The sequence below is a fragment of the Hemitrygon akajei genome, chromosome 10 (genome assembly GCF_048418815.1).
Source record: "Hemitrygon akajei chromosome 10, sHemAka1.3, whole genome shotgun sequence".
In the NCBI taxonomy this organism is placed as follows: Eukaryota; Metazoa; Chordata; class Chondrichthyes; order Myliobatiformes; family Dasyatidae; genus Hemitrygon; species Hemitrygon akajei.
The window spans coordinates 73,041,139-73,054,714 of NC_133133.1; the positions used below are offsets into that span (position 1 = coordinate 73,041,139).

The 13,576-nt window shown below is 40.9% G+C and overlaps 1 protein-coding gene across 6 annotated transcripts in view; it reads right to left on the reverse strand.

Annotated features, from left to right (window-relative positions):
• Positions 1-13,576, reverse strand: part of LOC140734470 (fibronectin type-III domain-containing protein 3A-like) — a 137,757-nt gene that overhangs the window by 73,398 nt on the left and 50,783 nt on the right. For 3 of the 6 annotated variants that reach the window (XM_073058458.1, XM_073058456.1, XM_073058457.1), the window contains exons 3-4: positions 8,161-8,236; positions 2,149-2,225 (exon numbers count right to left, since the gene is read on the reverse strand). In XM_073058458.1, the coding sequence (XP_072914559.1) occupies positions 2,149-2,225; positions 8,161-8,236 (153 nt within the window). Of the gene's footprint in view, positions 1-2,148; positions 2,226-8,160; positions 10,860-13,352; positions 13,512-13,576 lie in introns of all 6 variants that reach the window. The other 3 variants (XM_073058462.1, XM_073058459.1, XM_073058461.1) reach the window with 3 other exon arrangements.

Consider the following 13,576-nt stretch of genomic DNA (forward strand, 5'->3'; position numbering starts at 1 on the left):
AAGTGGTTGAAGCAGACGCAATAACGACATTTAATAATCACCTGGTCAGGTACGTGAGTAGGAAAGGTTTAAAAGGGAAATGGGGCAAACATGGGCAGCTTGGTCAGCATGGATGACCGTTCCTATGCAATGAAAAACTTGGACAGAGTAGATAGAAAGAGGAAGGGTCAATGTTCAGAGGACACAGAATTGATTGACAGATTAAACAAAATAGATTAAAAATTGTTTATGCAGGTTAAGAAGTGGAATGTATTCACAATAGCAATGATACAGAAAGATTTAACCATAGTTTTCAAAAGGCAATTTTACAAGTACTTGAGGAGGAAAGAAACTATTAGGCTATGGGAAGAGGGCAAGGGTTTGCTACCAGATGAATAGTTGGATTTCTCTTGCTTGGCCTGATAATTTAATTCTGTGTGGAATGCTTTGTGACTGTACATTAAGTTTAATGTTGTTGTTTTTCCTACACTGAATTATTCCAGGGTTGTCCAGCTGATTAATTTAACCTTCATCAGAGTCTTGGCCCAAAATATCGACTGTTTATTCCCCTCCATAGATACTGCCTGACCTGCTGAATTTGTCCAGCATTTCGTGTGTGCTGTACAGGCAGAAGACTTGTTTTCACACAAGGACACATACCATCACATAAACCATCAGCAACAACAATGTACACTTGCCCAATCTGTGGCCCTGTATATCCCTAACCTCTGCCATTTGTATTTGGCCACAGGATCAATCCAGAAAGGCATGACATAGACAGGCTGCAGAGTTGGACAGAAAAATGGCAGATGGAGTTCAATCTGGACAAGTGTGAGGTGATGCATTTCGGAAGGACAAACCAGAAGACTGAGTACAGGATTAATGGTCAGTTACTTAAGCGTGTGGATGAACAAAGGGACCTTGGAGTTCAAGTCCATACATCCCTCAAGGTTGCTGCACAGGTTGATAGGGTAGTTAAGAAGGCCTATGGATGCTAGGCTTCATTAACAGGGGGATTGAGTTCAAGAGTACAGAGGTCATGTTGCAACTCTACAAATCTCTGGTGAGACCGCACTTAGAGAATTGTGTTCAATTCTGGTCACCTCATTATAGGAAGGATGTGGAAGCTACGGAGAGGGTGCAGAGGAGATTTACCAGATTTGCCTGGATTGGAGAACAAGTCATATGAAGCAAGGTTAGCAGAGCTGGGACTTTTCTCTTTGGAGCGTAGAAGAATGAGAGGGGACTTGATAGAGGTCTACAAGATTATGAGAGGCATAGATAGGGTGGATAGTCAGTACCTGTTTCCCAGGGCACCAACAGCAAACACCAGATGGCATATGTACAAAATTAAGGGAGGGAAGTTTAGGGGACACATCAGGGGTAAGTTTTTTTTTTTAAAACCACAAAGGGTTGTGAGTGCCTGGAATGACTTGCCAGGGATGGTGATGGAGGCTAAAACATTAGGGGTATTTAAGAGCCTCTTGAACAGGCACATGGATGAAAGAATAATGGAGGGTTATGGGGTAGTGTGGGTTTAGTACTTTTTTTTAATGGATTATACGGGTCGACACAACATGGAGGGCTGAAGGGCCTGTACTGTGCAGTAGTGCTCTATGGTTCCATGATGAGACTAATTAAGGATGGGCATTACATGTTGGTCTTCCCAGCAACAAGCACCCAGTTCCAAAACATGAACATTAAAAAGAAATGCAGCACTGATTTCATTTATTTATTCTGCCCTAGATTACACTGTTACTCAGAAACCCGTAAACAAGCCTAGCAATGCTTTCTACTTTTTGGTCCCACTCAAACCGTTTTTGATTTGTTTACTGATCTCTCAAGCCAAGATCATTTCTGACTAATTTCATCTTTTACTAACTGAAACAAGTTAAACTTCCTAAATGAAAATGTTTATGTTAATCGTTCTCCTCATAGGGTTTGAATTTTATAAAATTTTGATACGAGCATAATTATGTTCCTCAGAGCTAACTGTTTATGATAAGCATTTTCAAGCACTTGCATAAAAGGACTGAACCTCGCCAAGCTGGTTAAAAAAAAATGATTATGTATTCATTTTTAATACCCAATTTGTGTTTGGGGCAAAGAGAGAGAGCTCAAGTTGGTAGTTGCCGCTGTTAATCTTGCAATGTTAGAAATGCACAGTACCTGTGAAACATAACCAGGGGGCACATAAATTGGAGGCATGGAGCCATTTGGTGACATCATGGGAACATGAGCAGGACCTAAAAAAATTAAATAGTACATTTTAGAAAACAAACCAACAGATAGCAAATCAACCCCCTCTGCGTATTCCACTTAATAAAAATGCTTTTTCTGATTACTTTCTGGCACTTCCCGTCCCTGAATAGTTCATTAATCACATTAGCTTAGACAATAACACAATTACTATATGTCACCAGGGACAGTTCCACCAATTCACTGTCTGGGTACAAAGCTGAGTGGTTAATTACTCAAGATATCATACAGTATTACACACTGTAGAAAGAGCAAATAGAAATGATTAAATTAAAAAGCATGTCAAACACTAGCACTAGGACTTGATTGTCCTTTCTCATCTTCTTTCATCTGCATCTTCCTAAATTAGCAGTAATAATGATTATTCTTTTGAATTCCTTAGATGCAAAAAAAAATTCTGCAATCACATTGGATGCTGTTTGTACTCTCCCAGGGTCTAAACAATTTTAAGTTAATGATTCACCTCCAGCTGCTACACAGAAATAATGAACAATCACTTTGAAGCAAACAACAGAAGATGAAAAATAATAGTTTGAACTAGTGAGATAAACAATACCAGTTTTATGCCTTCCCATTCTCCCCTACTGACAGAATACAAACAGTTATATCTCAACACAAGTTAAAATCTTCACCAGACTCAAAGACAGCTTCTATCCCACAGCCCGAATCCAATTCTTGAATGGACCTCTCACATGCTAACAGATGTAAACTTCATCTCGCAATTATCATGTGGTGGCCCTTACATTTTATTAATCTACTAAACTTTTTCAAAAATATATTCTGCATTCTGTTTTTCACTGAATTTCAGCAAATAAGAAATTGACGGGGCAACTGGAACTTATCAATGCTGACTGATTATTGTTGGACACTTAAGTGAAAATCCCCACACACCAAGTACAAATGAAAATAATCAACAACGGTTTTAGCTTAGTTGAACTGTTAGTTGAACAGTGCTTAGTCAGCACTGTTATGCAAGTGAACACATTATATTCAATAAAAGCTAATTTCTTCTTTCTCCAAATTCCTTCGTGATACGAGTGCTCTGAGATTATATTTGTATTCAGGTTGAAGTGGTCTATTTAAAACAAAAACAACTCTGAGGAAGCAACATTCTCAAAAAAAAAAAAAATTGGCTGTTCAGTGTATTTGAGTAATACTTTAAATATATTGTTTTATTAAGCATTCTTCTTTGTTTACATTGCAGGATGGCACAAGTCACCAAGCCACCACATGATATGCATGCACCTCGCTCAAAATAAAAAAAATGAAACGTACACAGTTTCTCTCTTCTCAGTGCCTTTGCTTTAAGTTAGTTTTTATGTTTTGGAATTACAAAACATAACAGACCAAGTTTTAAAAACCATGCAATGACTGCCGACCTGTTGAATTGCAGTGAGAAACGGTTGAGTAAAAAAAAAAGCACAGCATGGGTTTCCTCATTGAAGGACACATTCATGTTTAAAAAAGACAGAAAGTAACAAATTCATGGGCTCATAAACAGTAAGTACCAGGTGATGATAAAGATAATAATAATAATAATAATAATAATAATAATAATAAATTAAAAAAACAGAACTGGATGGCTACATCAGAAGGATAGATGCATTCGATTGCACAAGGGATAACTGGATTTTGTATACTGAGTGAATTAAGCAGTATTTTAAAGCTAATGGAATAGCCAAAGAGAAATGAGTGCCAGGTTTGTTCAATGCATTGGGTTTTAAAGCATACAATTTGCTTAGAACTTTGTTGTCCAAGTTGCATGCAATCTTGGACAATGACTCCCATCCACTCCATAATGTACTGGTTAGGCACAGGAGTACATTCAGCCAGAGACTCATTCCACCGAGATGTAACACTGAGCGGCATAGGAAGTCATACCTACCTGTGGCCATCAAACTTTACAACTCCTCCCTCGGAGTGTCAAGTCACTCTGTGCCAATAGGCTGGTCCTGGATTTATTTCCACTTGGCATGATTAACTTATTATTTAATTATTTATGGTTTTATATTGCTATATTTCTTCACTATTCTTGGTTGGTGCGGCTGTAACGAGACCCAATTTCCCTCGGGATCAATAAAGTATGTCTGTCTGTCTGTACTTCAACCAAACCAGCCAAAATGAGCTTTGCTGACATTGTGAAAGTAATGTAGGAAAATTTAGAACCAAAACCATTGTTGACTGCAGAATAATTTCATCAATGGAATCAAACAGGAGAGTCCATTTCATTCTAGGTGGCTGAATTGAAATGGTTATCTGAGCTTTGTGAGTACAGTGATAAGCTTAATGATGCGCTGAGTGATCGCTGAGAAATCATTCAAGAATGGCTCCCAACAGAAGCACAACTTACATTTAAAAAGTAGTTGAAAGAGCTGTATCAATGGAAACAGGAAACAGTCACAATTAAGTTCCAGTGAGGGTAATCAAAATTGTAGCTCTAAACAGAAACCAGCCTGGAAGAACAAACCGTGTTACTGTTATGGCAGGGGTTCACATAAACCAGACCAATGCATGTTTAAAGGTGAAACTTGCAGAAACTGCAACAAGGTAGGGCATACACACTGTATACAAAGAGCATGTTGGGCAGACAAAAATAAATGGACTGCAGAGAGAAAAGATAAAAAGTCAAGTTTCAGTTTTGAAAAGAGAACTAATCTGCAAGTTACTGATTGAAATACATTTGATAATGATGAGAGTGACTCAGGACTAGATAGCCTTGAGATTTACAATGTGAAAACTAACAAACAAGCAATATGGCTTACACCAGAATTGAATGGCAAATTAATTAAAATAGAATTGGACACAGGCTCAGCTATTCAGGTCATTTCACAAAATGAGTTTGAACAGCATTTCAAAGATACTGAACTGAAGCCTGCAGATATCCAACTAAGAACTTACACTGGAGAAATGATAACCCCTGTGGGAATGACATTCATAACAGTGAAATACAACAAGCCACATAGGGCATGTTATGTGGTTAAAAACAGGAGGTCCCTTATAATGGGGCCTTGATTGGCTGAGATAACAACTTGATTGGACATCCATCCACCATCTGCGTGCCACATCCCCCGCAAGAATCAACTGAAAGCGAATTAAGAAAGTTATTGGATGATGCCACAGCAGTGTTCAAGGATGGCATTGGAAAACTCAAACATATCAAAGGGAAAATATAGTGTTAAATGAAAATGCTACACCCAAGTGTTACATAGCCCGCCTGTTCCGTATACCATCCATGATAAAGTAGTTAGTGACCTAGATTGCCGGGAGGCTTAAGGAATTCTTTCCAAGGTCAAGTGGGGCCCATGGGCACCACCAGTGGTTCCCATAGCCAAGAGGAGTGGGTCTACCATGACGTGTTGATTTTAAGATCACCATCAACCCAGTACTGAAAGTGGATCAAAACCCTCAGCCTGGGATAGAGGATATCTTTGCAAACCTCTCCAGAGGAAAACACTTCAGCGAAGTGGGCTTAGCTGAGGCCTACCTACAGGTAGAGATGAAAGAGGAGTCCAAAATGTTTCTGCCCATAAATATTCACAAAAGGCTTTATCCCTATAATAGGCTTATTTTTGGAGTAGCATTTGCCCTGTACCTATACTCTGGCAGAAAGTTCTAGACCAGGTGCTGCAAGGCTGCCCACGTGCTCAATATTACCTGGACATGAATGTTACTATAGTAAGGATGACAAGCACCATCTCCAAAATCTCAAGACAGCATTAAAAAGATTAGAAGATTAAGAGCTCAGAGCACAACACAACAGATGTGAATTATTTTAACCAAACATGACCTACTGTGGTCACACTATTGACGCACATGAATTTACAAAAGTGTGGTGAGAAAATTCAAGCAGTGGTGGATGCCACAAGGCCAGAGCACGTGCTACACTTGCGTTTCTTTTGAGAATTTGTCCATTACTAGAATAGGTTCCTGTCAAACCTGGCTACCGTGATCCACTCCTTGAACTCATCACTACAGATCAGGAAGAAATGACAATGGACAAAATAGTGTATGGCGGCTTTCAAAAAGGTAAAAGAAATGGTGACATCAGACACTGTACTCACACATTATCTTCCACATCATCCAGTGAAGCTTGCCTGTGACACCTCACCTTATGGCATAGGTGAAGTCATGTCACATGCTATGATAGATGGAACTGAACATCCCAAAGCCTTTGCATCATGTTCTCTTACTGCTGCAGAGAAATATTATGCACAGATTGATAGAAACACCTCGAGTCTGGTTTGGGTGTGAAACGTTTCAACCTATACCTGTATGGGAGAAGGTTTACCCTTGTTACTGATTATCAACCACTGGTGTCCATTTTCAATCCACAGAAGGGTGCTGTACTAACAGCAGCTGCACGAATGCACAGATGGACTCTGTTTCCCAGAGGTCAGAACTACAAGATTGAATTCAAGATGACAAGTAATCATTGAAATGTTGATGGATCGCCCTGTTTACACTTGGAAAAGGAAATATCTGAAAAATTTGCAAAGGAGGCTACTCCTCTTGACTGTATTTTCTCAACACAAATCATAATTACTGGAAGTTGACGGTGCCAGCAAAACAAAGCAACCAAAGGTGACGTCATTCAGACAGTTCATGAAACTACCTCTTTTACTTCTTTCGAATACGATTCTACTAAGTGTGACTGCAACCTGTGGTTTATGTTCTGATGGCATGTTTTTGTGCCAATTGAGGATCTGGCACTTTGTTACCTCCGAGGGCGTTTAGTGAGCGATGGAGTGGAGTGTGCGGCCTGGGAGGCCAAGAAACCTGGTGATGGGCTGAGAGTCTCTGATCAACTCCATTTCTCACTGATTAAGGCATCTAACAAGATTGAAATCATGATAACGAGAGTGGAAGGTGAGCGGGTGTTCAGTGCTGTCTGATGTGTGTGTGTGACTGGTCTCTCCCACCTCCCCCCCCCCCCCCCCCGGCACCCTGTCTGCTGCTGCCAGAGGAAGGTGCCTGTGTTTGACTGGTATCTCTCTGCCTCTTGCCTGCTGCTGCCGGAGGATGGTGCCGCAGTCTTCAGCAAGCATTAACTGACACGGTTTGTGGATTGAACTCTGTAGTTCATGTTATATTTGTCTCTGGTTACTCCCCTTTTTATTGCTATTTTATGGGGCTGACTGCAGCCTGCAGTCAACAAACAACACAGCATTAAATTGAACAGAACATTCCTAGACTGCTTCAAGAACTCTGCAGTGTGACTTTAAAAAAATTCTTTATTTTCTGCTTGTATTTTGCCCATTGCATGATTTGTTCTTTTAAAAAAAAATTTGTTGGACGTCAGATGTTTTCTTTGAACCGGTTCCATGGTCTGTCTTTGTTTTGTGGTTGCCTGCTGGAAGATGAGCCTCAGGGTTCTATACTGTATAGATACTTCGATGCTAAATGTACTTCTTCGAAAATCTTCCTGTTACGGCAGAGATGACCCACAGGGAAACAAAAACAGAACCCCAAACTGTCTCAGGTCGACATGGCCACTCAAAATGGCTGGAATGTGCAGCCTGAACTCCAGTTGTCCCATTTTGACCAACGCTGGGATGAACTTGTCCTTGACGGGCATTTCCTTATGTGGGGATTGAGAGTCACTGCACTATCCAAGCTGACAGCTAAAGTGCTGGAGGAGCTACATCTTGGTGTGGTCAAAATGAGAGCGTTGGCGCAAAGCCTTGTCAGGTGACCTGGAGTAGATCAGCAGATCGAGCAACTCGCTACGCACTACTCAGATGCCAACAGGTCCAGAAGGTGCTACCAGCAGCTCCATCGTGTAATACACCACGCCATCATATCCCTTGTCCAAAAGCAAATTTTATTTGAACAAAAAGATAATCTGCCATAATATTTATTATTATTGTATAAAGATACTTCATATACCAAACAGTACTTATTTGCTTTTAAAAAATCATTTACCTGGAATACACTGAACGTGACCATCATCTGTTCTGATTGTGAATGCCTCACCCGGATTAACTTGGACCAATATCACCTGAAAATGCAGATTGGATCAGGGCAAAGAATTAGTGTAATATTTTTAAAAATAAATTATTGCTAAATCTCATCTTTGAACTTTTACAGCACACACAATTGTCATTGGTGACACAAACATACTGCAAGTGTCAAAGTTATATTCCATTGCAAAAGTAAAATCACTGTTCAGGATGATACTTTCATTACTATTACATCTGTTCAGTACACCAGCACAAAGGTCGTGTCTACTGGGAAGCAGTAATCTCTGCCCTCCCATGTGTTTCTGAGAACTGGACTAGCTTCAGCAGGCATCAAGGCACTGGAAAAATATCACTATTACTGCCTAGCAAAATATCAGAAAAGCAGGACCTCAGGTAGGAGGTGTAGGAGTCTTGGGTCCCAAACCAGCAGGCTTGGGAAAATTGTTGTCCTGTGACCAGTAGGCTTCTGGATGGGCTTCACTCACTTTGGCATTGAACAGGCTCAGTGGCTGTGGCCTCACTTTTGGGGACTCTGCAGTTCATGTTCCATATGTTTTTCATTTACATTTTTACTATTTGTGTGACTTGTCCTCTTTTGCACATTGGATGTGTGGTGGTCTTTACTGTGCATGGCTTTTCGTGGATTCTACTGTCTTTCTTTGTTTTGCCGGTGCCTGTGTGAAGGTGAATATCAAGGTTGCCTATGGTATACATATTTTGATAACAAGTTTGAACTTTCAAATGGTTGTCATCTCTCGATCACGCCCAGTGCCACACACTTGTAAGAGCAGAATGGAAAGACAGAACAGATGAATGTATGGCTGAGGAACTGATGCAGGGTACAGGGTTCAGCATCTTGGTTTACTGAAACCTCTTCAAGGTAAGAGGCATCCTGTACACGAGGGAGAAGTTGCAAATTCACTGGAGGTGAACTAATAATGTGACCAGTAGGTTCTCTAGTGTTGCTTGGGACGATTTAGTTAGCCTAAGGGACCACCAGAAAACTTTGTCAGAAAGTGGAGGGGGTTGAGCGGAAAGCAGATGTTGTGACCAGTAAGAACAGGCAGGAGCTAGGTAATAGACACAATGGTGTGTATGTATGTTACTGCTGAGATTATTATAGGTATGGGGGAAGCGTGGATCAGTACATGGAACTATGATGCTGTGGTCATAATTGAGGCTTGATGAAGAGAGGGACAAGAATAGATTTTTAAATCGTTGCAGGGTTTCAATGTTTTTGAAAAGATAGAAATGGAGGTAAATGAGGGCCTGGAGTAAGGCTATTTTCCAAGGAGAGTATCACAGCTGCACTGAGAGGGCGACATAATGACGGGTTCATCCATTGAATCTATATGGAAAGAAATTAAAAGCATGCGAAGTGCAATCACTCTGATGCTATACTACAGACTACTCGCCCCCCACCACCACAATAGCCACTGAGACATTGACAACCGATACACAGGCAGATTAGGGAAAGAAGCAGGAATAAAACATTGATGTTGATGATTTCACCATCACTAATATAGGCCAGGATCTCCTGAGTACAAGGGGTTTAGATGGGGCAGAATTTGTTCGGTGCATTCAGGAGGGCCAAAGTGGACCTGGTCTTGGATAATAAGCCCACACAGCTGACTGAACTTTCAGCAGGATAACAGTTAGGGAACAGTGATTACAACTCCTTCAGTTTTAAGGTAGTTATGAATAAGGTCAAATATGAACCTTGCAGGAGAATATTAAACTCAAGCAAGGTAAATTACAGCAGGGAGAGTTGACAGGGATCAGCTGTTTTTGGGCAAGTCCACATTTGACTTGTGGAGGGTGTTTAAAGGCCAACTGCAGAATGTACAGCACAGATATGGTCCTGTCAGAAGGAAAGACAAGGAAAGCAAGATCAGGTAAACTTAAATGTCAGAGGTGATGAACTTAGTCAAGAAGAAAATGTGTATAAAGTTTAGGAAACTAAAATCAGTCTTTGAGGATTATAAAGAAGTCAGAATAAATAGTAGTTAGCAAGGCTAGGAGAGGCCATGAAAAGTGTTTGTCAAGTGGGATTAGTGAAAATCCCAAGGCATACTATACATGAATCATACAAAAGGATAACTAAAGAGCAGGGAGGTTCACTCATGAATAAAAGGATCAGCACATGTTTGGGGTGGAGGAATTATTTTGGACACTTAAGCGAGAAGCCTCAGACATGGAGTACAAATGAAAATCAACCAATCATTTTTAGCTTAGTTGAACACCATCAGCACCATGATGCAACTAAACACATTATATTCAATAAAAGTTGATTTCTCATTTCTCCAAACTCCTACGTGATACAAGCAGTCTGAAATTATGTGTATTCAGCTTCAAGTTGTCTATCATAACCACAGAACATTTCTGAGGAAGCAACACTTCCAGAAAAAATTTGTTGTCCAGTGTAATTAGGATGATTCAACATCTGACATCCATCCCTGAATGATCATCATGTGGTTTGGAGAATCCTGCTGCTTTTCTGGTCAGTATCCAGTGACCTTTGTTTTCATTACTATTCTCAGATTTGCATGGGCCATCTGCGTCCAGCAGGCCCATTTTCCCAAGCTATCTTCACTCTGGGAGCTCCGTGTGCTCAGCAGATGCATCATCATTCTGTGCGTTTTTCGTGGAAGCCAAGTGTCTCTGGCAACAACAAACAGAAAATGCTAAAAATATTGGGGAGACTTCAGATATTGGAATTTCAAGTAATAATTCACTGGAAGAACTTGACTGGGACTGCAATGGGGATGAATTTGCCAAGCGTGTCCAGGAAAAATTTCTCACGCAAATATATAGATGACCTTCTAGAGAAAGGGCAGAGTTTGACCACCTACTGGGAACTAAGGCAGAGCAAGTCACGAAGGTGTTAGTAGGGAAAGCATTTTGAAACTAGTGACCATGATGCTGATTGTTTTAAAATAGCTATGGAAAAGGATAGGACTGGTCCACAAGTTCAAGTCTTGAACTGAGGCAAGGCTACTTTTAATAGTAATAGACCAGAACTTTCAGAAGTTGATTGGGGGAGGCTGTTAGCAAGTAAAGGGGCACCTGGCAAGTGGAAGGCTTTTCAAAGTGAAATAGTGAGAGTTCAGAGCCAGCTGGTTCCTGTTAGTGTGAAGGGCAAGACTGGCAGGCTAGGGAACCCTGGATGACAAGAGATTTGCAGGTTATAGTCAAGAAAAAGATAGCCTATGTACAGACAGCTGGGATCAAGTGAATCCCTTGAGGGTCAAGGGGGTACATGAAAGAGAAATCAAGAGGGGAAAAAAAAGATTAGGAGATAGCTTTGGCAGATAAAGTAAAGGAGAGTCCAAAGTGAACCTACAAGAGTCCTGACGAAGGGTCTCGACCCGAAACGTTGACTGCTTCTTTCAACGGATGCTGCCCGACCTGCTGAGTTCATCCAGCTTTTTTGTACGTCTTGATTTGACCACAGCATCTGCAGTGTACTTTGTGTATACAAGAGAACTTAAAGGTCAAAGTAAGTTAGGTACAAAGCCACAGGAGGTGGACGAAGTCCTACAGATATTTCTTATCTGGATATCTGGGAACTTTACGATAGAAGAAATCAAGATACAACCTCCATTAAGCCATCAGAGATTTCAAGAGACAATACTGGTCCAAAATCAAGTCCCTGACCTTTTGTGGCAAAACTTGTATGCTTATAATGGGCTACAGACCCAAGTCAAACAGCATTACTCTCAACAGCACATACCTTCCCTATGAACTTATTGCATTGTGAATAGAAGGGAACTGGTATGTTACCATTTAGCTCAAAAGCATCCAATGTGCCTGAACTCACAATCGCAGTCTTCCAGAGAGTGAACCCACAGAAAGCATCTGGTTCAGAAGGTGTCCCAGGCCATGTCCCAAGTTCCTGAGCAGATTAGCTGGTGGGGATATTTGCAGACGTTTTTAAACCTCTCCCTGCTTCAATACCAGGATCCCACTTATTTTAAGAAGACTATTGCTATCCTGCTACCGAAAAGAAATAAAATAATGTGTCTTAATAACTACCACTCAGTGACTCTCACATCTACCATCATGAAGTGTTACAAAAGGCTGGTAATGGCATATATTAACCCCAGCCTTCTATACAACCTCCAAAGTGAGTTCTATACTGCAACTCACTTCCCACCAAAAGAGGTCCACGGTAGATTCAATTTCCCTGGCTCTACACTCATCTCTAGAACACCCAGACAGTAAAGGGACCCATGCTAGACTTTTGTTTATTGATCACAGCTCCACCTTCAATACTATAATTTCAAGCAAACTCATCACCAAACCCCGAGACCTGGAGTCAACACCTTCCTCTGCAATTGAATCCTCAACTTCCTGACAAACAGACCACAATCTGTAATGATGAGCAGTAATACCCCTGCCACAATTATTCTCTACAGTAATGCTCCACACGGTTATGTCATTAACCCCCTACTCTTCTTGTACACTCACAACTGTGTGTTGTCAGATTCTGTTCCAACTCCATCTACAAGTTTTCAGAAAATACCACTGCAGTCCCGTATGTAGAACAGTATGGGAACAGGCTCTTCAGCCCACTAAACCTGAGCCACCATGTTGCTAATCTAATTGAACCCATCTGCCTCTACATGGTCCATATCACTGTATTCCCTGCCTGCTTATATGCCCAACAAAAAGCCTTTGTAATTGTAATTCTGTAGAAGTAGATACAGTAACAAAGTCAAATGAAGCTTTATTTAAGTGAGATTCAAGATCTGAAATCCAAACAGAGAATATCCCTTAATGGTAAACACAAGGAAGTCTACAGATGCTGGAACTCCAAAGCAACGCACACAGAACCTGGATGAGCTCAGCAGATCTGACAGCTTCTATGGAAAAGAGTAAACAGTTGATGTTTCAGGCCAAGAGCCTTCCTCATGAATTGAGAAGGGGGAAGATACCAGAATTTTAAAAAAAAATGGTGGGGTGGGGTTGGGGAAGGAGGTGATATGTGAAGCAAGATGGGTGGGAAAGGTCAAGGGCTGGAGAAGGAATCTGATAGGAGAGGAGAAAGGGAAGGAGGAGTGGATCCAGGGAAAACTATTAGGCAGGTGAGAAAAAAGTTAAAAGTTCAGAGTGGGGAAAAGAGGAAGGGAGAAGAGGTGGAGATTTGCTTACCGGTAAGAGAAATTGATATTTATGCCATCAGGTTGGAGGCTACCCAGACAGAATATAAAGTGTTGCTCCTCCACCCTGAGGATAGTCCTATCATGGCACAAGAGGCGGCCGCAGATCAACATGTTGGAATGTGTTGGAATGAATAAATTAATGTTCTAACTGCACACAAAAAAAAAGACCAAGTTGATGTATTCTGGAACAAACATTGATGCAATTTTCCTTAG